We start from the raw sequence: 23,485 nt of genomic DNA, 5'->3' as shown, positions 1-23,485 counted from the left end.
TGGGAGGCATGTAGTTTTTATCTAAAAATCAAGAGGGCAAGGCTAACTTACATTATTTTATAGTTTTATACATGGACACTTACTAACTCACTAAATTACAATTATTTAACAAACTCAACTACAAAAGAGTTTTCTAATGCTTCAATTTTTTTTTATGTTTAATCAAGTCAAGTCAATATCATTTATTGTCATTTGTTTTAAGAATAAAAACATAGAAATTCTGTTTGCTCTGTTGGCAGAGCACAATATCCAACGGACACAACACAAACTCAAAACATTACAAAAAGTGTCTGCATGATTTTTAAGGCTCTAATAGCTCCTGGAAAGAAACTATTACACAATTTATATTACTGTTGTTTACAATCACAGAATCAACAGGTTTTACATTTTTGGTTTTCTTACTATAACAATAATTACGCAATTATTACAAAGAATCGCTTTAGAAATTGGTTAGCCCTAGTGAGCGGTTAATAAGTTCCAGGTGCCTGCCACCAATTTTACATCTGTAGCGTATATTGCGACAGGATTCCATTGAGTCAAAGTTGACCGAATCAGACAAATCTGCACGCGATACAACAACGAGAATATGTTTGTTATCCGGTACAATATAAACAAACATTAATTTATAATTAAGATCAGCAGTTATTTAATTTGTAAATACCGTTTTCGTTGGATTGTGTTTTAGCGTCAGTGGGGATCTGGAGTAATTAGCCCTAATTGACTGTTAATCATCAAAAATCAAATTGGTTTCAAAATCATTTTCACAGTTGGACATCAATCAAAATGTGTTTCAATTTATGTATGGTAGTTCATGGTTAATATTTTTTCAAAATTTATTTACTCTTTATGTTAAAACCTTAGGGGTGTTTAAACATTACAGGTAGGAGGTCGCTCAGATCTGTAACATCCACGCCATCCTAATTTATCATAAGCTGAAAAGGGGCACACAGTAACAAGATGAACCATCAAAGGTATCTGTTAATCATGTCTTGTGTCTATTCTATGTACTGTGTACTAGTACATCACAGCCACTAATCATAACTGGGCCATCTGGGAGACCATTCTTTGACTGAAGAGGTTGCCCAGTATAAATAATAACAAACAAACAACCAAGATAGAACATCTTCATCAGTGCTTTTATGAATAGATGACTTTAGAAATGCTAGTAGACCAGACACAGTGCGGTTTTGATTTTATAAGGATAAGTCGATTTGGTACCACAAACAATTTGCATTGAGACGAAGTATTGCTCATCACCACTTTCTCTCTCTTTATGAAAGTTACAGCAGATAAAAATAAAGATTTGACCAAACTTTGAGCAGAATTCTTCTTATCTTTACAAACCAGTCAAGTTCTATCACTGTATATCGCATCTATTGCTTGTTTCTTTGCTAGAAATGTATCATAAACACACATTTCTTTACAATAACCCTCAAGTTATTTCAGTTTAGGAAGTTGTTATTATTCGAAAAGATTTTTTAAAACAGCTGAATGAATTTATTGCAATGATAAAACCAATCAAACTGCAAACATCCCTGAATTGTCACACACAAGTGTTGCAAAATCAGTAATCTCTTGACATACATTACATCTTATGATTTATAAAGTCTACATGTCTTCTCTATAAAAAATCTATTTCCTAGATTTATAAAGAAATAGAGATAGATCAATCTAAAGATGCTGAGAAATGAGATTTAATAACTGATAGAAAATCAATAGGCCTACATCTAAACAAATCTGAATGCTTATTTGTAAATTTTATTCATGTAAACTTACAGGTTCATTCATTTAATTTTCATATTATCTTATATGTATGGCTCTTGGAGAAGGATTGGTCATTGCATCAAAATATTCACAAATTTAACAGGTATATGATCACAATTCTAACGAATGGAGTAAAGCTCTGTCTACACTATCAAACTAATTTGACAAAAAAGTGTAATGTGCCCAAATATGGTAGTGATGTGCCCAAATATGGTATTGATATGACATGTCCATATATGGTCAACATCACATTTGTTTGTCACATAAAGTTTGATAGTGTAGATTTAGGATTTTTACTTTTTGGAAAGATGCTAATGTTCTACATTGTAACATTCTACAGTGCAAACCACTAAACAACTTAGGTAAAACACCACCATTCAAACCTAGTGATCGTAAAATAGGATTGATTTAGTAAAATAAGGACTTATTTTTCAGTTTAATTAGCATATTTACAAGTTGGAGTTGACAAAAGGCTTTTTTTTTAAACGTGATTCGTTCAAATCCCACAAAAACATAAGTTTATTACTGACTTGTTGTACTGTATGCAGTTGACATCTACAACACTTGACAATGGTTCACATGTTTTGAACAATCAAAATACAGGAATGTTATGACACAAATAAAGGTGAAATCTGTTAACATTTCAAATGAAATGTCTCATGAAGTAATTCAAATATTGGAATTTCAATGTCCATCAGGAGAATGATGCGTCACTATACCAGCTGCTTTACTACATCAGTACCTACACAGAGGTACCCGAAATTGACATAACCTCATCATATCAGACATGACAAAATCTGTTTTTACAAATTACCAGAGCTGACCAACTAGATACACTTGGAGCAATCTAATGGGCACAGGAGTGACCAATTGACCTCGACTTTGGCAATAACAAAAATCTATGGGGCTTCTCAAACACCATGTAGTCAGTGTTTAACTTGTTATTGGAACCAATCCCAATTGATGGTCTATTTTAAGACTTGCTGATCCCAATTAAATTCTACATCTGTAATTAGATAATCTAATTAATCAACATATTTTAAATTATTCAAATGCTCTCCAGCGCTTTTGCTAACAACAGAACTAGGTATGTATAGAATTGTAGCACAGTTTTCACATTGTGGCTGCTGTATTTGTTTTTCCAAGGTCTTGGGTTATTTTCCAATGTAAATATCCGTTAAATATTCAATACTTGGTTTTAAAGAGTTGATAGTATAGTGTCAGGAAAAATAACCATTAGTGAGATGAGCTTTATACTGTAATGTATTTGTACTGCAGCTAAAACTTGAAATCAAACCAGTCCTATATTCTGACCCAATAGCAGTTTGGAGAGAGACATCATAAAGTCTAAAAACTAATATTTTATTTTGCGGCTATTAACACTTTTGGACCACCCTTGATTTCTATTTTACAAGTCAATAAGCTTGCATTTTCACCAATTAATTATCAATCAAATTACACCTAATTATTTCAGTGACCTTAAGATGATTAAATTAACTAAAAATGATACCGATACTTCTGATAATCATTATAATAGCGTGTGAGAGAGGTCAAAAGTGTACCAAGAAAGCCCACTGCTACCACAGATACCGATTCTTAATCTTCCTGTGAAAATTCACCACGTATGTCATAGGGTGAAATTTAGACACCTTCTTGTCAATAAATGCGGGCCAGAAATTGTCACAGCACTGTTGATTTCAGGTTATCTACAGTGACAATCTTACTAGATAATTCAGTCACTTAAAACTGTACTTCCATAATTTAATTATCTATAAAAACTAACATCTTGGAATATTATCAGGGGAAATAATTTGGAGCGATAGTTCCTTGAGTGCTGAAGTTGGGTCAGAGTGATGACAACTGAAAGTCCGGTGATCGTGTATGATAGTTTGAATTATAGAGATATTAGGAGACAAACTAATTATTAATGCGACAGAAAAAATAATTAAATATTCAGGTTTTTTTGTGTAAAAACATTTCAAAATGTCAACTTGATAAAATCATCACAGTAGAAAACTATGTTATGAAACAAGAATGCATAAAAATACAGTATTTTCTTATAAATACTCAAATTTATTTGCAAATCAGATTAAATGGAAATTAAAATTCCATGAATATAGAGACCAAGTGTTCCAGCTAAAATCCTAAATTATTTAGTACAATCTAGAATAGAATTGTTTTATCATGGCTAGGGTAAGACTTCTTAATCCTCTCACATAGGACATATAGGGAACTTTGTATTTTATTTATGTGTGTAAATAAAGTAACCTTGCTGTTATATTTCAAATAAAATATAGTTTTATATTTTGACAAACTTGTATTCAATTTACCAAACAGACTTTGCTCTGTTGACTATCAGTTCCTAATATCAAATTAAATAATTTTAAAGTGTCCGTATTTCAATAAAGACCATGAACTAACAAACCGCCCTTCAATTGGTGCTTAATTTCACACGATTTTTTCATCGCCGAGGTTAAAAACAAAATTTGCCTTTCAGGAATAACAAAATAACTAATGAAAAATGTTTATCTCTTACCCTAAGGAAAAAAGACAGAGCTAGTATGCATATTGAGGCTAGGTCTCTAAGCTAGTACGTTGAGGCCACGTTCTCTGCCATGCTCAAACCTACAACTTTAGGCTAAAAACATTGAATTAATGTTTTTATTTATTTTAAGGAAATTAGCTCTTGAGAAATAAAATAAACTAAACACAGATCGAAAGAATGACAGTTTTGATAAATAAATATTGGCTAGATTTACATTTTAATTGTAACTAAACAAACTTGGGGTGTACAACACACCCCAAGTTAATACATACCGGTACTTAATTATTAATTAGTAAGTATCAATAATAAAGACAGTATCAAATATTAAACTTTATAAGCAATTTCATATTATAAAACTATACCATTTAAATAAACAAAATAATCAATCTTAAGCTCTGTCTAAACTATCAAACTTTATGTGACAAAAAAATGTGATGTGCCCATATATGGAAATGATGATGTCATATCACTACCATATTTGGGTGCATCACTACCGAATTTGGGCACATCACACTTTTTTGATAGTGTAGACAGAACTTTAACAGGTTGAATTCATACATTTCTTGGACGGTAAGCTTGGACAATGTGACTCACATGCAATAGCATTCAGATATAGGTCTATAATTATCTAGTTGGGCATTTTCCCACACGATTGTCAGGCTAGATCTAAGGTCTTCCTTTGCCAAGGGCAGTAGTAAAAGGGTGAAAAGCAGGTTCATGCTGGCACATAGCAAAAACAGATTAATTCAAAGATAAATACTGAAATGCATGAATTGTGGTTATACATTCTATTAATGTTTACTCAACATTACCGTCTTGTTTGACTTTGGTTAATTATTCTATGAGTAAAAATTCCAAGTGTTGTTTTTTCTTTAGAAATCAGAACATGTTATTCCAAGTTAATTCTTCGCATTCAACAGGTGTAAATCACCTCACTTGCTTTATGATCTCCCGTCATTGATATATTTAAAACATGGAAAAGGCATAACTTTAATGGTTAATTATTCATGCTTTCTCGGGAACATGTTACTCTACGTTTAATTCTTGGTATTTCCTTACATTTAACAGGTGATGGGTGTAACCCTCAGAAACACCTTTGCATTTCCAAACTTGGAAAGGAAAAAAGGTGTGCATGTTGTCTTCAGTGAACAGATTGCTAAGACAGGAAAACGACAGTTATCAATGTAACCTACATAATGAATATTTTTGTCCCCTTTCCTGGATCGATTCGCAAAGGTTTCACAATCGAACACCCGCGGGTACCCAAATTACGCGCAATGAAATTTTGTATAGAATGTACGTACGTATTTCATTATGTAGCTATCTTACAGGTTTCACTTTGGCTCATTTTATTCAATAACTATGAAGAGGTATAACATGGTATTGGTTATTTTGTTTTCCCACTAGAGGGCTATGATCAAGAGACCACATACATCTTCCGGCTACTGGGTTTTACATTGGCTTCTGTATTCCATCATATTATCGCAATAAAATAACAATAAACAAATAATACACAAATATTTTCAATTTTCTCTATACTTATTAATAATTCAAAATCATTTATATACAGGGTTAATGTTCTATGATTATTTTTTAATATAAATGCGTTACATTTATTTGCATTAATCATTAAAACTTGAACATATTAAAATCGTGCTAAACATGTTTACATGTACGCACTAACACCTTCAGTTATTACTTTCTCTTTTACTTATTGGTTCCATAGGTACAAGCCATCCCGTATAAAAATAAAACAATTATGAATGTTGTGCCAACTGTTTACACAACAATGTCAACTCTTTAGAAAAGTTACATTTTAATAGCATATTTTCAAGTCTGCAAAAAGGTGTATGGGATAGTACTACAGTATACCTACACGTAAACAATATTTACCTGTAGTAAAATTTACAGTTTAAAAACTTTAAACAATTAGTACTCATAATTGACAATTGATTCAATTGATATTTCTAAATTATATATAAAGAATGCGATTGAGATATTTTAAATTCATTTGTCTGGCCGAAATATTTTAATTTTTTGCCTAAGGGTTCACAGATGCCCATGGACCAGGTGGCAATATTTGAGGTCAAACTCGAAGTGACCGAAAACCGCAAACAAATACGCAGCCTCTGATCCACATACTGTACATTTTAGTATGTTTAGATCTACACATATCACCACCACTGTCTGGCCCAGCCAGCCTGAGAGTCTGAGTTGAATTATGAGGAGTTATCATCATCTATAACGTAATCAAAATCACTAATCATCATGATCGATCTTTTACCCCTCAGGCCCTAATTGTGGTTTTATTACCCGAGACGTACTTCCCTGCTGACTTGTTGATTTAGAAAAATATTTGGGAAAGTGTCATCCTTAATCAATGGCTTTTTTTATAGACCGATTTACTCAACTAGCACCATTGACGAAGTAAAATACCATAGTTATTTCAAGAATAACTTTATATATTTACTAAATTACTATGCAAATCTGTATAAATTATTATAAAGATGTTAAATATTTGAATGAAAAAATGAAATAAAATTTGGTTCAAAATTATATATCACCTCAAATTAAAAAATATATTAATAAACAGACTTTGGTAAAACACTTTAGAAACTACAGCCCTGCATACAATTATTATTTCTTTAATTTTTAATTTTAATTGACAAAATATATATGATTTTTTATTCAGGACAAAAACATTGTAATCTTAACTATACAATTTTTTCTAAAAAAATCTTAACATAACATACACCTGTTGTATGCTTTAGGAGAAAAAAAAATTGGCAATTCATGACATTTTGAAAAATGACAATGACGGGCGGAATAATGACGTTAAATTGACGGTTTTTTCTCTAATTGCGCTACACTCTCATTTCCTTTTAGTTGTTTTTTCACACGTACATACATTGATTTGAATCCCCTAGTGATTTCAACAATTATCGTGTACTGATTACCGCACCAATGTTTGTCGAGTTCACATTATATCGGTGAAAAAGTCGGAATACCGTGCTTGGTGCTGGGTAGAATGATGATTTAGCATCTATAGGTTTAAGAATAAACCTGCTTTGAGTTTAGAGTACAGGTTCAAGCTTATGTTAATTGACGTGTTTGTTTAATTTTAAATGAGATGGGCTTTTAGGGTGGACAGCTGTCTGTTAAAATACTTGCTTAATTATTTCGTCTAATTTATCTTAGAAAAGAAATTTACCCAAACGGCTGGGGATAGTTACTTCTGGCATCCTGGCTGTAATTTCATACAGCAATTCTTTCTAGTCTTCAGAATTCTTCTTGCAAAGATGTCTAATTTCTAAAGCTCTGTCTAAACTATCAAACTTTATGTGAGAACAAAATGTGATGTGCCCATATATGGACATGATGATGTCATATCACTACCATATTTGGGAATATAACTACCATATTTGGGTACATCACACCTTTTTTGTCAAACTAGTTTGATACTGTAGACAGAGCTGTGCAGGACATCAATTTGTGAATGTTACTATTCAGTTGTTTTGCCCTAAAATTAGCATTTTTCTTTATGAACTCAATTTTTGGTACAGTAGGTCTAGAATCCATGGCCCAGAGCCAGACCTAACCCCTTTCTTTCCAAGAATAATTGTCTCTGTGGTCCAGATGTTTGGCATGAGCAAGAGCCACCCACATTGATGCTTGGGTCCATTACAAGATGAGATAACTTCTAAAACCTCATGGACAAGTGATCAACTAAAATTACAGAAGTATTTTTTTTTCATACATAAATTATGTTACTATAAATTAAAATGAAAAAAAATGTATGTTACTGTATTTTTTTAAAATTTTAAACGTGATAATATTTTGCTTTTTGGGAATCTTCATTTTTCTTATTTTGTAGATTGAAATATCTTATTATTATGCGGCTATAACAAATAAACATTATATTAGAAGTAAACAATTAATTTGCAAATGTAAACAAATGTGTTGAGCCTCTTTTATCCCATGAAATTTGAACATAATTATTTACTAATCATCATCAAATGCAGAACATCACTCAACACTAACCAGGTGGACACTGTTGCTTGCCTCAAAATGGATACAATGTATAACAAAAGGTAAGGTATTAATAGCCCTGTAGGGCAGATTTACTCTGATTAAAGTGCCCTAACAATTAACTGTTCACAGGTGTGTATATAACTGTATAGTGTTCTGAACTCTCTTTAAATACCTCTTAAACTTACAGTGCTTAATAAATTTAAATTAGGTGATAGTATCGTAAACAACGAAAGCAGAAAAATGGAGTAATCAGTGTCGGGAAACCCCATAATTATTTTGTGATATTCTTTACAACTACTTTGTCAAATTCCAAAAACAGACAACAAAATATGAAATATTTAAACATGGAAGGTAGTCAGTAGATCCTGTTCTATCTATTCCTTTAATACTTAACAGACCCTAATTATCACAAAGCACTGTGTCTACACTAGCTAGCAATACAAATGAATAATCCTTGGACATTGATAGCAAAATAAAAGAGCAGAGGATATACAGGCAATTATGCAAACAAACAAATAAGAAAATCAATATTTGCATTATCAATTTACCAATGTCTTTATTTGTTAAATGAGATAGAATCAATAATCAATATAAATCAATTAATCTGGAAGAAGTCTAAAAGTTTTTCTTTTCATATGAATCAAATTTATTTCAGAGTAAAAAAAAATACTTATGTTCACTACTTCTCTTCAGTTAATGAAAAAAAAGTTTTAACAAAGTGTGTTTTGTAGATCTATATTCAAAAAGTTATAATTTAACAATTTGTAAGTATATGTATTAAATATCTAATAGTTTTCTAATAAACATTTTAGTGTTATTTTAAACTATAATTTCAACACAATGCTAAGAATAACAACAATTTCTTAAATTTCAATGAAGGAGTACTTAAATAGTTTAATCCTACAAAGTTAAACAATTTGGTTCCTGATATGTTTTCATAAGTGTATGGCAGGAATGCAACCCTTTCATATGACAATGTTAATTGTTGATTCCTCTCACTTGAATAAGCTTTGAAATAATTCTATTTTTTTATGCCATTTACAGCGCTAAGCCTGCGACCAGTTATAGCAAAGAGTGTTTTGTATTTCAATGGCGCAGTCACTTTTATTTTAGAACTGGGCTTCATTTTGTCTGTCATTTTCAATTGAAAAAGTTTGTTATGACAAAATTCAAAGGATGAAAACCTCTGTCATAACTACAGCTCACATTACATAAATTGACACATTTTACATGTTGAATAATAAAAGCATTGTACATTTTATTTGCGACAAAGTTTTTGATATAATTGACATGACAATTAATAAGCAATCATAATTTATTTCATTAGGACCGATATTATCAATATCGTTTACATCTAGCAGGATTTACCGGTAATACATTCTGATAGAGTGGCTTGTAGAAGAGATAGAGATAGGTAGGAGATATTAACAAGTCAACGAAGCATTGTTTTAAGTCCATATTCCTTTGATTGAAATTGAAAATTCTAATCATCAGCTACTGTATAGGATTCTGGTAATTGGGGTATCGTAACTATAACAAACTGTATTCGGACTTGCTGAGGTATGACAGAAACCATCAAAATACAAACCACAATATTCAATAAAACTGACAACGAAAAATTGGAAGAAGATCCAATAATCTTGAAAGTCATTTGTTTGAACAAGTAGACTGGAACGGCAGTTTTTCTAATGATCGTCATGATAATAATAATAATAATAGGGCCTATAGAATGTTCTGAACTATTGCGCTCCTACGAGAAAAGTTACTGATGCTTGTCGGTGTTCTTTTATAAACATGTTGAGGAAATTCTTGCGAGATCCGACGTGTGACGGTATTGTGAACATGCAAGGCAGATTAGCTAAATAAAGCAGTATAATAGGTTTAATTTATCATATTACGTATAGAAGTTAATCCTAGCAGGAAGTCTATAGGTCATTTGTGATGGTGCAAGTTCATTCCACAACTTTTGTCAATTTCTTTACAACCAGAAATTTGAAATGTGGGTTTAAATTTAACCACAATATATTACTAGTAAGAATACAGGGTATAATTATATTGTTGGTATATTTATTCAACCATAGCCTCAACTTTAGAGGCAAATTACTTTATGCAGAGATTGGCTAACAATTTGATTAATTACCAATGTAAATTCTTACTGTACTGTTCCATAAAACATGTAGGTAACTGAATAGTCTTTAATGTACTGTACTAAATCAACAATAATTTATCCTATTTTATTTTTTTCCTATCTTTTATTTTTTTATACGAATAGTATAATACTAAAATGTAAAACAGAGTTTAGAATACTAGTTTCAACTTTTTATTTTACTTTACTTTCTGATAAAGTACAATGATCTAGAAATCCAAGCATGACATGAAAAACAAGGTCCAGGGACCAAATTGAACAAGTAACTCACAGTACGATTGTGACATGATCTAAAAGTGCCCAAATGGTTTAAATTCTGTCAACTGAAAGCTGTGATGCATATCAATGATTATGAAAGCTAAAATGAACAAATTAATTACGTTAAAAATATGGAAACTACTCGTAAATACACACAAACTGTACATTTAATCTCCTTTAAAACAATGTATAAAAATATTGATGGTACTTAAAGGCAAAATGAAAGTCAATAAAGATAATGGGAAGCTATAACATGGGATAGTATCAAAAAATATTTGTAAATATTATATTATAGTGCAAATGGAAATGTACTTTACTGGTATACTGGTATGTGCTATACTTGTTTAGGTTTATCCCACAAGTAGGCCTGATTTTCATCGACAATGGTTTAGGTTCCATAGGGTGAACTACATTTTGGTTGTACTAGCACATTCCTCAAAACAAATGTCATAATAAACGAAAGATAGGGGGAGGGGTGGGGTGATTAGGGGCAATTTTCATTTCCATAAAAGATAAACCAACAAACAAATGAGAAAGTATCTGAAAAGATTGCATGGAGGTACAACAGACGAGATAGATTAAACAATTCATGTTGAATTCAATCAAACAAGATGTTTTTCTGTAGTTCTTCTTCCAGCAAACCATTTCAAACTTCTCGGTTTTCCTGTTTTTGTCAAATACTTCAACAATTACAACCTAATTCAATCTGTCAAAACTATTTAACATATTGTTACTTAATTTGATTTTGTAACAATGCAGTTCAGATGAATACAATCATTTTTCAAAAACGTGCATGAAAATAAAAACAACATGGTCATGCAATCAATGTTAAAAATCAAGACAGAAAAACCGCAAGAATTGGTGTCAAAATTCCAACTGTGAGGCTAGCTACTTTACACCTTGACGGTTTACATATGGATGGGAGGCCAGCCCAATTAGAGCCATCTCAATCTGTAACAGAGTTTGATAACAAACAAATATTTCATAGAAAGTTAAGTAGCTCAAACATTATAATTTGATTGGTTAATTGTGTATCGGAAGCCATTACATATTAGTTCTAGTAAATGGAAATTATTAAAATAAAAATAAATTGAGAATATTCTTTCATGCAATAGTTCACAAACTTTCTCCGCCTCGTTAAATAGAACAATCAATATTTCAAGTCATGAAATATCCTCACCATTCAACTCATAAACATTCACTATTGTATACGGTGTCAATTTTCTTCTGTAAATAAGGTATACTTATTTTAATCTATTTCATTTTCTTTTTCAAATTGAAAATCCACCTATATATTAAATTATGAAAAATCTCTTTTTAAATCAAAATGCAACAAGGCTAAAAATATAACTTGGAATGAAATTGAAATTGTATCTTTTAAAGAAACCAGCCAGTTGTCTAAACAAATATGTTTATAATGATATATTTGGCAGTTAATATTGAAAGAATAAAAGATGATCCACTGTGAAAAGGTAATGAAACACCTTATCATATTCTAGACAATCAGGTAAGATTTCTATCAATGAATAAATCTAACAGACGATCCGCATGATACCACTATTTTTACTAACTCCAATTTATAGGGGCCGACCTGGCAGGAAATTCAATAATAGCACAATATCTAAGACCTAAGCCTAGTTTTGGGCCGTGTACAGTCCCCGAAGGCCTGACATAAAACACATCAAAACACAGACAATTTTACAATGGGCACTCCTCGATCATTCCTCACTGATTATACAAACACACACTTTCATTTTCAACGTGGAAACTTCTTTTCTTAACTGATTTTATCTTCGATCTTTTTAAATAAATCCTAGCCCCTTCAGGAATACTAAAGGAAACGGAATGGTTTACAGTGATTTTTATTAAGCAAAGAGTTTTAAAATTGCTGCAGGTTTAAGTAAATGCTTATTCAATGTGTCACAATTGTACGGTAGTTAATTCTATTAGGTTATCGCTTATAATAATAATTTAGGTTATTAATCATTATACTATTTGACACTTTCTTTTCAGTACTTCATTAAAGCTTTCAAATAATTCAGTAAATGAAATCAAGACTGAACGATTGAAAAGGGGAGAATAAGTGATAATTAGAATCATTCAAACCTGTCATTTATATATCAAAAGTATGACTTATGATTATACTAGGTTTCTATTATGTCTTCATTATATGTACTGTGGATTGCTTTTCTAATAAACTTATTCTAAAATCATCAACTAAATTTTTTTTAAATAGGTTAAAAAAAAAGAAATGAAACGTGTGAAATACAAAATTTAAGAAAAAAACATAAATGTGAGTACTGTACAGTAACCCATGTGCGACTATATTCAAATTAAGTTTATGCACAATAAAGGAAGATGATGATGATGTTTGAAATTTGTGGATTCTTAAAAATGTAGCCAAAATAGGTTTATAGATATAATAATTTGTTTTTGTTATACAACACAATTTTCTAAGAAAATTTACCTGCTATACTATAGGGTTATTGATATATCTATCTCGTTGCTTTCATATTTCCACACTATACTACTGTATTACTAATTGAAAATAGCAGCATAACATGTTCTTATTGACAGAATACAGTGTCCGATTCAAGTAGGTACTTTTCCACTTGTTACATTAGATTGACAGCAGAGTTTTATTATAAAGTATTTAGCAGTAAACAATTGCTTCACACCTTCAGTACCTATTATCCATAACACCCTTTACACACAGCTGGGAAACCTATAGTATTGCAGCCGGATAGATTGCATTGGTTCAATACAGAAATCTCTCTGCCTTTATTCTGGGGTTGAACATTAAGAGCCTTCTTTTGATACTGGTGAATTATATTGTTTAGTGGACAGGACAGTAAACATTCAACAAAAACAAATGCATTGCTATAAAGACCACTCTGGAATTCTATACATGAATCATGGATGGTATGGTAAAAATAAAGAAACTAAATGTAGGCCTAGATACAAAAAGTATCAATCTGTATAATTGCTTGGTTGATTGTAATGCTCTGTCTACACTCTCAAAAACTAGGTTGACGAAAAAAGTGTGATGTGCCCAAATATAATATAGTGATATGCTTAAATATGATAGTGATATGACATCATCATGCCTATATATGGGCACATCACATTTTTTGTCACATAAAGTTTGATAGAACCTTCTTGTAATAGCAGTTTGAAACCATAAACCAAGGAACTTATACAAAGTGCAACATCATTGAGTAAATTTAAATACAAAATGTAAGATATGTTTATTTGACATTCATTGCACACAGAGTTGATTAAAAACAAACTTTCTAAATCCAGAATTTATTACACAATTAGCGTAAACGCTTAAAGTGCCTAACTTTCTGTTATAATAAACATCATTACATATTTAAAGGGTTATGATATTAATTTATTTCTTATTCTGTGGAGGGCTGATTGTTGAGTACACAGAATAAATTTGGCTAAGTTTAATAATGCAGTGCCACTTTAATAAGCACAATTCAAGCTTCCTATCGGAACTTTGAAATTTCCCCAAATCTGGAAGTTCTTTGAAATTGGAGGAAACATTAACACATTCAATTCTGCTTTAATCATCTACTGGCTTCCTTCAACATAAAATGATAAAAACAGCATGAAATAAATCTAAAAAGGAGGACTTTTGGAAACAAAATACATGAGTTTTTAAAATGTTTACTCCCTACATTACATACGTAATCCATACAGGCCTATGTGTTTGTATACTGAAATGTACAAAAAGGATATATTTGGTTTTCTCATTGTAGAAAAAGGTCAATATGAGAATTGTTGGAAATTTGAAGGAGTTTATGTCGATTTCACAAATAATAATGCATGCAATCTGATTGTTAACTTTATCTTACAGAAACACAGACTTGTTTGTGAACAAAATATCTGATTTATAATCTTTCAACTTAATAAGTATTTCATATATATAACAGCAACATCAAGCAAGAATTCACAGAAATCCCAAAAGAAGCATAAAATGGGATAAAATTCAAAACTTGTTACGTCAATTTGAAACAATTTCAGTTTCAATGTCTCTGGGAAAATAAAAATTCATTCTTATTCGTGATAAATCCGATAAACAATTTTTCAAATAATTGAATTATTAGTACTTACAGTCTGTGCAAATGTTCCGTTTGCGTAAACAATAGTTCTGGTAAACTTTGCAATTTGTTGTTGTTCAACCGCCTGAGAAAGAGAAATTAAAAAAAAAACAATTGAAATAAAAATATTAAACACATAACTCTTTTAATATAATTAATTGTATTATAGAACATACATAGAAATAACAAGAGTTTATCTCTACGTTTATACACTATTCTATATTTTACATAGCTACCTATCTAGAAGAATTCATGCGGATGATGTTAATTGTTTTCCGAAACTTGTACGTCTTCAGATACGAAAACATGGAAATATTAAATGTTTTGATTTATTCATTAAATGTCTGTAAATACTAATCTCTTATAGTATATCATCAAGTATATCATTGTAGTTTTTTCAGATTTTCTTTCTTTCATCTCTAACATGATCTATTTCAGTATTAGGCCTAGAGGTGCAATTGGAAGTGTCTCTTTAAAAATGGCTTGCTATTTTTAGACCATTACAGATCCCACTTCCATTGGCAGCCCTCTATCCTATCCTATCTTTAAAAATTAATACGTTTGAATGTTTGAAAGAGTTGTAGTCTAGTAGGAAGGAGGGGTTACCGTGCACCCCCATGATGTATTTTTTTAATGTACATTTTTGTAATCCTTAATATATATAATTAACATTTTTTGATGTTCCCAAGACGAAATATTGTCCCATGGGGTTTTTTGGGGGCCATTTTGGTGGCCATCTTGGATTTATCAAAATCCTAAATATAGACGGTACTCGACAAAGAGTGATCATAGAGGTCAGATTTTGGTCTTAAATTGTTCAGAATATGCACATTTCTATGTAGTATAATGAAAAGTTTTCGTTCAAAATGGCCGGAAATGCCACTTTTGACCTTTGACCTTGTTTTTACATAAGGGTCATATCTCGGTAACCCCTGGTCATAAAGATTTTATTTTTGTCATAAATTGTTCAGAATATCCATATTTATATTAGCTTTAATGAAACATATTTTTGAAATTTGGCGGGAAATATCACTTTTGACCTTTGACATTATTGCATGACGATTTTCACAATAATTTAGACTGTTTTTGTATTCGTTCTATATCTTGACAACCAGTGGTCATATAGGTTTGATTTTGGTCTTAATTTGTTCAGAATATGCACATTTCTATGTACTATAATGAAAAGTTTTCGTTCAAAATGGCCGGAAATGCCACTTTTTGACCTTTGACCTTGTTTTTACATAAGGGTCATATCTCGGTAACCACTGGTCATAAAGATTTTATTTTTGTCATAAATTGTTCAAAATATCCATATTTATATAAGCTTTAATGAAACATATTTTTGAAATTTGGCAGGAAATATCACTTTTGACCTTTGACATTATTGCATGACGATTTTCACAATAATTTAGACTGTTTTTGTATTCGTTCTATATCTTGACAACCAGTGGTCATATAGGTTTGATTTTGGTCTTATATTGTTCAGAATATGCACTTTCCTATGTACTATAATAAAACATTTTCATACAAAATGGCCAGAAATACAACTTTTGACCTTTGACCTTGTTTTCACCTGAGGGTCATATCTCGGTAACCCTTGGTTATAAAGAATTTATTTTTATCTTAAATTGTTAAAATCATACATGTTTCTATCCACTCTAATAAATATTTATTTCAAGAAATGGTCATAAATTTTAGTATTGTCACATTTAATCCTTGACCTCAATTTTAATATAAAGTTTGCGGTACACCACGTATATTAGTTCTGAAAAGAACTGTTGAGTTTCTTGACGTTTCGATCAATATGCTTTGATCATCCTCAGGAGTGAGGACCTCAATTTTCACAAAATTCTAATTATATAGTAAGAATTTTTCTGTTTTCAAAATAAAACTATGTATATGAAGGTGTACATAAATTACTCATTTAAAACCCATTGAACACTGTCCTGTCACCATTCCCATGGTTCATACCAGTGTAAAACGGACCTAGGGTGACCACATGCTTTTTTTAAACATCAGGAAATTTCCAAAAAAGAGGACGTGCCTTCATTTAACCCTCCAGGGTCAAATGTATAGAGGACATATTCCTGGCCAACTTCATGATATACAAATTTATGTTTCTGTCAGGCCTCGTCAGACTGAGATTCTGACCGCCGTAAAACGTTTAGAAGCCTGCACTGCTGAGAGTAGGACATGGATGGGCTTAAACTTCCTCAAGCTTAATTATGAAAAGACCGAGGCGATCATATTTGGAGTGGAGTTGCGTTCAATTTAAGATCATGCTGCTGGTGTTCAGATGCCTAAATAGTTGCGCTCCCCAATACCTCTCAGAATTATTTACAATCAAGGAGAGAAAGCGAGAACTAAGATCTAGTAATCAGGTACTACTGGATATTCCGAGGCGCAAACATAGTTGGGGAGATCGGACTTTCAGTATTGCTGGACCTAGGTTCTGGAACCACCTACCTTTGAACATTAAACAAACATCATTATTGAGCACTTTTAAGTCACTATTCAAAACTCACATTTTCTGATATAGTAAGGGGGTACACCTTCATCGCTAACCAGAGATCGGTCTAATTGAACCCCGGTCAGCACCAGTTGTGTCTCGGTCATCCCGGACTCAGGCTCCTCCTGCCCTACTAAATTAGATCTAAAACAATCTAGGTGGCATGGTAAAGGAGAAAAAGGGGATTAATATGTTTTATTAAACAAATAAGTCTTAAGAAGCCTCTTAAAAAGAACCACTGACTGTGCATCTTTAATGTAGTTTGGAAGAGAATTCCAAAGCATAGGAGCTGCATAAGATAATGCACGGTGACCATATGAGATGGTCTTCACTTTAGCAGGAACAAGACGATTCTGAGAATTGGAACGAAGATTGCGACATAATGATTGTGGAGTGAGAACATTGTCGATGTACCTCGGTGCAAGGGCATGAAGAGATTTATATCTTGAAGTTGACGCGCTCCTTTACCTAAGCAGAGTCTTGGGCAGTGCGACATGAATACTGTTACAGTAGTCCAGACGTGATGATATAAAGGCATGCATAAGTCGTGTAGTTGTTTCCCTATCCAGAAACCTACGAATTTGACCAATCTTCCTAATCCCAACCATAGCAGAATGACATGTTAGCATCCATCCGCAAGTGGGAATCCATGTAAACCCCAAGATTTCAAACTTTTGGGGATGGTTTAAGTTCTATACAGAAGATGGTTGCAATGGCAGAGATTTTCGGAATCGTGATGTAATATGAATAAGCTCTGTCTTCTGTATGTTAAGTTGCAGATGATTGAATGACCATGTGTGTATGTCTTTCAAACATGCAGAGATTTTAGACATTGTATTATGAAGATTACAGGGTGAAAAATCCAAATACAGCTGCTGTGTATCGTCAGCATAGAGCATGCAGTTTAGACCATGTGCATTTATTAATGATTCTAGTGGAGTGGTGTATAAGATAAAAAAAAGGGGTCCAATAACGGATCCTTGAGGAACGCCGCATGACAAACTGAGTGATGATGAAATGGATTAATGGCATATGTGCGAGAAACTAAATACGACTCAATCCAAGTGAGGACCTTGCCAGAGATATCATACATTGATTTGAGACGATGAAGTAGAAGAGAATGGTTGACAGTATCAAAAGAAGCAGAATTCCAATAGAACTAAAAGAACTTCGTGACCAGTATCAATGGCCCTAATCAAATCATTGTGCAAACGGACCAGTGCTGTTTCAGTACTGTGGTTGGCCCTGTATGCACTATTCCAGCAGTTTCCGATAAGTTTATTTTCTGCAAGGTAATTCTGAAGCTGTATGCTTGCAATTCTTTCAAGCACCTTGGAAAGAAAGGAAATGTTTAAGATCGGCCGGTAGTTAGAAAGTATATTGTGATCCAGCTTAGGTTTTTTAATTATATGAGTGATGGTGGCGTGCTTTAAGTGTGATTGCAATTTACCTGTTGAAAATGAGGTTTTTATAATGGATGTTATACACATTATGAGCTCATTTATGTGGGTTTTCAGCAAGGATGTAGGAAGAGGATCAAGGTCACATGATCGTGTGCGAGATGCCATGATTATTTCCAATATGTTCTCTGATTTTAAAACATCCCAGTTTTCCAGACTTGAAGTAGCTGGTGATTGCACTGCAGGTTCCGGAGGTAAATCGACACTTGAACTGACAAAGATATGGTCGTTGACCTTCTGAATTTTATAAAAAAATCAGCAAACTCTTCAGTGAGGGCATCTGGTTCAGCATATGAAGGCAAAACCATCACCTGGATCTGTAAGTTCGTTGACGAGATGAAAAAGGTTACACTGATCGCATTTCTGAAAACGAGTAGTGTGATACTGTTTCTTTGCTTCAGTAAGGTGTAATGAGTAGTCACGACAGGAACGATGATAAGACTGTTTATCAGTACTGCTATTTGACTTCTTCCACTTTCTCTCTGCAATGCAATACACTTTAGACGTTTCTCACTCCGAAGATGGTCGTTGTACCATGGGGCATGGGGACGTAAAGTGATTTTACGGTCAACCACAGGCGCATGTTTGTCAAGAAGATTTCCAAGAAGAGAATTGTATTGTTGGACTATAGGGTGTTTAGGCAGTCAGAAGGATTGAGTAACAGTGATGATGAACGAATATCATCACAGAACTCAACGTGATTGATTTCCTTAAGCTTGCGCTGCTGTCTGTGCACAACAATAGAAGGTTGACGACTCAGGTTGACCAAAGCAGTTAAAGCCACTATGATAGCAGTCGAGAGCCGATACAAAATTACTGGAGAGTGCTTACATAGGAAAGTGCATATTTTAAACAATATAAGACCAAAATCAAACCTCTATGACCACTGGTTGAAACTAAAAATAGTATAAATTATTGTGAAAATCGTCGTGTAATAATGTCAAAGGTCAAAAGTGATATTTCCCGCCAAATTTCAAAAATATGTTTCATTAAAGCTTATATAAATATGGATATTCTTAAAAAAAATAGACAAAAATAGAATCTTTATGACCAAGGGTTACCGAGATATGACCCTCAGGTGAAAACAAGGTCAAAAGTTGTATTTCTGGCCATTTTGTATGAAAATGTTTTATTATAGTACATAGAAAAGTGCATATTCTGAACAATATAAGACCAAAATCAAACCTATATGACCACTGGTTGTCAAGATATAGAGCGAATACAAAAACAGTCTAAATTATTGTGAAAATCGTCATGCAATAATGTCAAAGGTCAAAAGTGATATTTCCTGCCAAATTTCAAAAATATGTTTCATTAAAGCTTATATAAATATGGATATTTTGAACAATTTATGACAAAAATAAAATCTTTATGACCAGTGGTTACCGAGATATGACCCTTATGTAAAAACAAGGTCAAAGGTCAAAAAGTGGCATTTCCGGCCATTTTGAACGAAAACTTTTCATTATAGTACATAGAAATGTGCATATTCTGAACAAATTAAGACCAAAATCAAACCTCTATGACCACTGGTTGTCAAGATATAGAACAAATACAAAAATAGTCAAAATTATTGTGAAAATCGTCGTGCAATAATGTCAAAGGTCAAAAGTGATATTTCCCGCCAAATTTCAAAAATATGTTTCATTAAAGCTAATATAAATATGGATATTCTGAACAATTTATGACAAAAATAAAATCTTTATGACCAGGGGTTACCGAGATATGACCCTTATGTAAAAACAAGGTCAAAGGTCAAAAGTGGCATTTCCGGCCATTTTGAACGAAAACTTTTCATTATAGTACATAGAAATGTGCATATTCTGAACAATTTAAGACCAAAATCAGACTTCTATGATCACTCTTTGTCGAGTACCGTCTATATTTGGGATTTTGATAAATCCAAGATGGCCACCAAAATGGCCCCCAAAAAACCCCATGGGACAATATTTCGTCTTGGGAACATCAAAAAATGTTAATTATATATATTAAGGATTACAAAAATGTACATTAAAAAAATACATCATGGGGGTGCACGGTAACCCCTCCTTCCTACCCTACTATTGATATAGCGGTCGGTTCTTTGAACATTCTCCAACTTAACACTCAATATTCTCTGGGAATTTTAAATTGCTTGAATTTAAGATGATAATCGATGAATATAATCCAGATCCGGAAAATAACAAGAATTTAAACATCAATTTAATATAGCTAGAAGCTATACAAATTTAAATATCCATCATTATTAATACCCTGGTAGGAAGGAATTTATTACTTGTCCAAATTGGTATGAATTTCGGCAAGTAAAAAATAAGCTAAAGCGGTGGGGTGTGAAGTTTATAGTTGTTTTTTTACTCCCCAGAAAAGAAAAGTGACACGCTATATAACAGTGCATTGGTTGCTGCCTGGGGTAATATAAAGATACTGTCACAAACTTTAAAGAGTATCGCCTCTTTTACGTTGGGGTAAAAAACACAACCCAAAGCATAAATGTACATTAGTATTTTTCAGTTAATAAACACAAAATGCTAAAATTACTTTATAATAGCATTGCAGTTATTTTGATAATTTTAATAAAGTAAATCCATTTTTAAATATCATTATGTTACTAAATATTAAGGCCATATTTTAGGTGTAAGCTAACAAACAGGAACAGTTTCCAGCATTGCTGTATAGCATTTCTAAATTAAATTAATATTATTATACAGTATTAATATTATATATTTTTTAGTTGTCATTTTTTGGTTAGAATTTGTGATTGACAGTGAGAGCAACATGTTGGAACAAATTGGATAAATAAAATCATTTAAATATTATCATTTCTTCAATAGAATAGTAACAACAGACAATATTTCTTTAATCTATTGTACAGGTTGAAATACTGTTAATATTTTTTTGTTAATAAATATTTTCACACATGTTAATTATCACGGTATTGCTACTATAGACAAGAAGAAGTGTTTGTTGTCTTTTCGAGCTGTTCTGTATAAACATTAATTGTTTTCAATATAGTGGTTTATAAGCCTCAGTAAACTTCTTGAAAAGCGTTAATATTCCTCCTCGACCTTCACAAGAGCTGTTGTTTAACATTCAGCTTTGTGTCCTCTTCTTAAGGTATTCATAAATTGAATCCTTTACAGGTTCAACATTAAATCAAAACAAATAGTATCTTTCTAATGAAAAATTAACACTATTTGTAACAAGTGTTGGCACGCAGTAAGAAATGATTTTCAATCGATTAAACAGTTAATTCTTCAAGTGTTCATGCGTGAAGTTATCAGTTATCGTGTCAAAAACTTTATTAAATTGAGTAACGGACGAGAAAGCCCATTCATAATAGATAGACACCGGATTGTTTATGTTTTCTTTCCATATTTCTAATCTTTCTTTTATCATTGCTTATCAGATGAAACAATTTTAATATTCAACCAAAAATTGTAAGTCTGTTCAAAATTACTCATCATGACTAGAAATACCAAACAATGGGAAATAAATTGTAACAATCCATTTTTAAGATCCTAATGAATATTTTCCAATTTAACAATTATTATGAAACATTAAACAATAGCAATCGTTTTATGAATTTCCCAGTTTGGGATAATAAAGTTTGAATTGAATTTCATTTTAAAAAGAGCATAAAGTAGAACACTTATTAAAGGGACCTTCTTGGTACCCAACCAAACTCTCCACTTAATAGGTGTACCTTGAATAGGGGTTGGCTGTAGTGTTAAAACATATTTCTCTTCATTCATTTTATGGAAAAGTGTCCCCTTAATATGGGTGTTCACTGAACAAGTGTGTTCCAAAGAAGGGTTATTATGTTATAATGTTACTCAAACTAGACATTAAAACTGATTTTTTGTCATGACTTTTTTATTTTATATGTATTTTTTTCTTTTCGTTTATGGGTCTTACGTGACAAGAAATCTCTTCTTGCAAGATCCTCTATTAATGGTATTTTTGTATTGTCTCATTGCTTTACCATTGATAGAAACTAATAAATGTTGATTGATTGATATACAAACAGTATTTATTGAAATTTATATATACAGTATCTCTAGATTTTAATAGATGTTCACATATTTTGCAAGGATAAAGTTACACAGAATATCTTAATGAACGTGGATGCATGACAATCATGCATACTTTTCCTCTGCTTTCTTAGAGGGAGTCCCGACTCCTTAACTACGGGTTCTATCACTCCAGGCTTGTAATTAATTAGCAGCATTATTGTACCTGATCTCTGGATGGAATTCAATCCCCTAATTGCCTCATACAGCAAATCCCACAGATTGCACTCAACCATGGAGTGAGCTCTAGCTAAGCTACAATGATATTTTATTTTGAGACATCGGTTATGAACTTTTTTCTAAAATGCTATTCTAATTTCTATCAATTTGCAGAAATTCTAGGTTTTGTGTCTCTCTGTTTACAACACAATAGTTATTGTGGTTAATTGAACCCTGAAAAAGAGACTGAAAAGAGATATTTATACAAAGTATAGCCTGTAAATACTTTGAATTGAAAGACCTATACCCGGTACATAATTTACATATAAATTATGTAATATAACTATCATTTCTCTCCCTTTTTTCATGACTCATGTTTCACCTGATTTTTCTTTTATATGAAACAGATACCTGAATTATAATACACATTATG

General features: G+C 32.0%; 1 protein-coding gene and 2 long non-coding RNA genes across 4 annotated transcripts in view; 1 reads left to right on the top strand and 2 right to left on the bottom strand.

Moving 5' to 3' along the window:
• The window catches only part of LOC144837435 (slit homolog 2 protein-like), a 78,193-nt gene that overhangs the window by 51,404 nt on the left and 3,304 nt on the right, over positions 1-23,485 (bottom strand). For both annotated transcript variants that reach the window (XM_078692534.1, XM_078692536.1), the window contains exon 4: positions 14,868-14,939. In XM_078692534.1, the coding sequence (XP_078548660.1) occupies positions 14,868-14,939 (72 nt within the window). The remainder of the gene's footprint in view (positions 1-14,867; positions 14,940-23,485) is intronic.
• Positions 15,814-16,481, bottom strand: LOC144837451 (uncharacterized). The gene is made up of 2 exons (XR_013611494.1): positions 16,078-16,481; positions 15,814-15,894 (listed from the first exon to the last, which is right to left on the bottom strand). It is a non-coding gene; the product is annotated as an uncharacterized LOC144837451 (long non-coding RNA).
• LOC144837452 (uncharacterized) lies at positions 19,861-20,508 on the top strand. The gene is made up of 2 exons (XR_013611495.1): positions 19,861-20,244; positions 20,428-20,508. It is a non-coding gene; the product is annotated as an uncharacterized LOC144837452 (long non-coding RNA).

Source organism: Antedon bifida, chromosome 3 (assembly GCF_963402885.1).
Source record: "Antedon bifida chromosome 3, ecAntBifi1.1, whole genome shotgun sequence".
Classification (NCBI taxonomy): Eukaryota; Metazoa; Echinodermata; class Crinoidea; order Comatulida; family Antedonidae; genus Antedon; species Antedon bifida.
The sequence above is the reverse complement of the archived record's forward strand: the minus strand, read 5'-3'. Positions and strand labels throughout refer to the sequence as shown.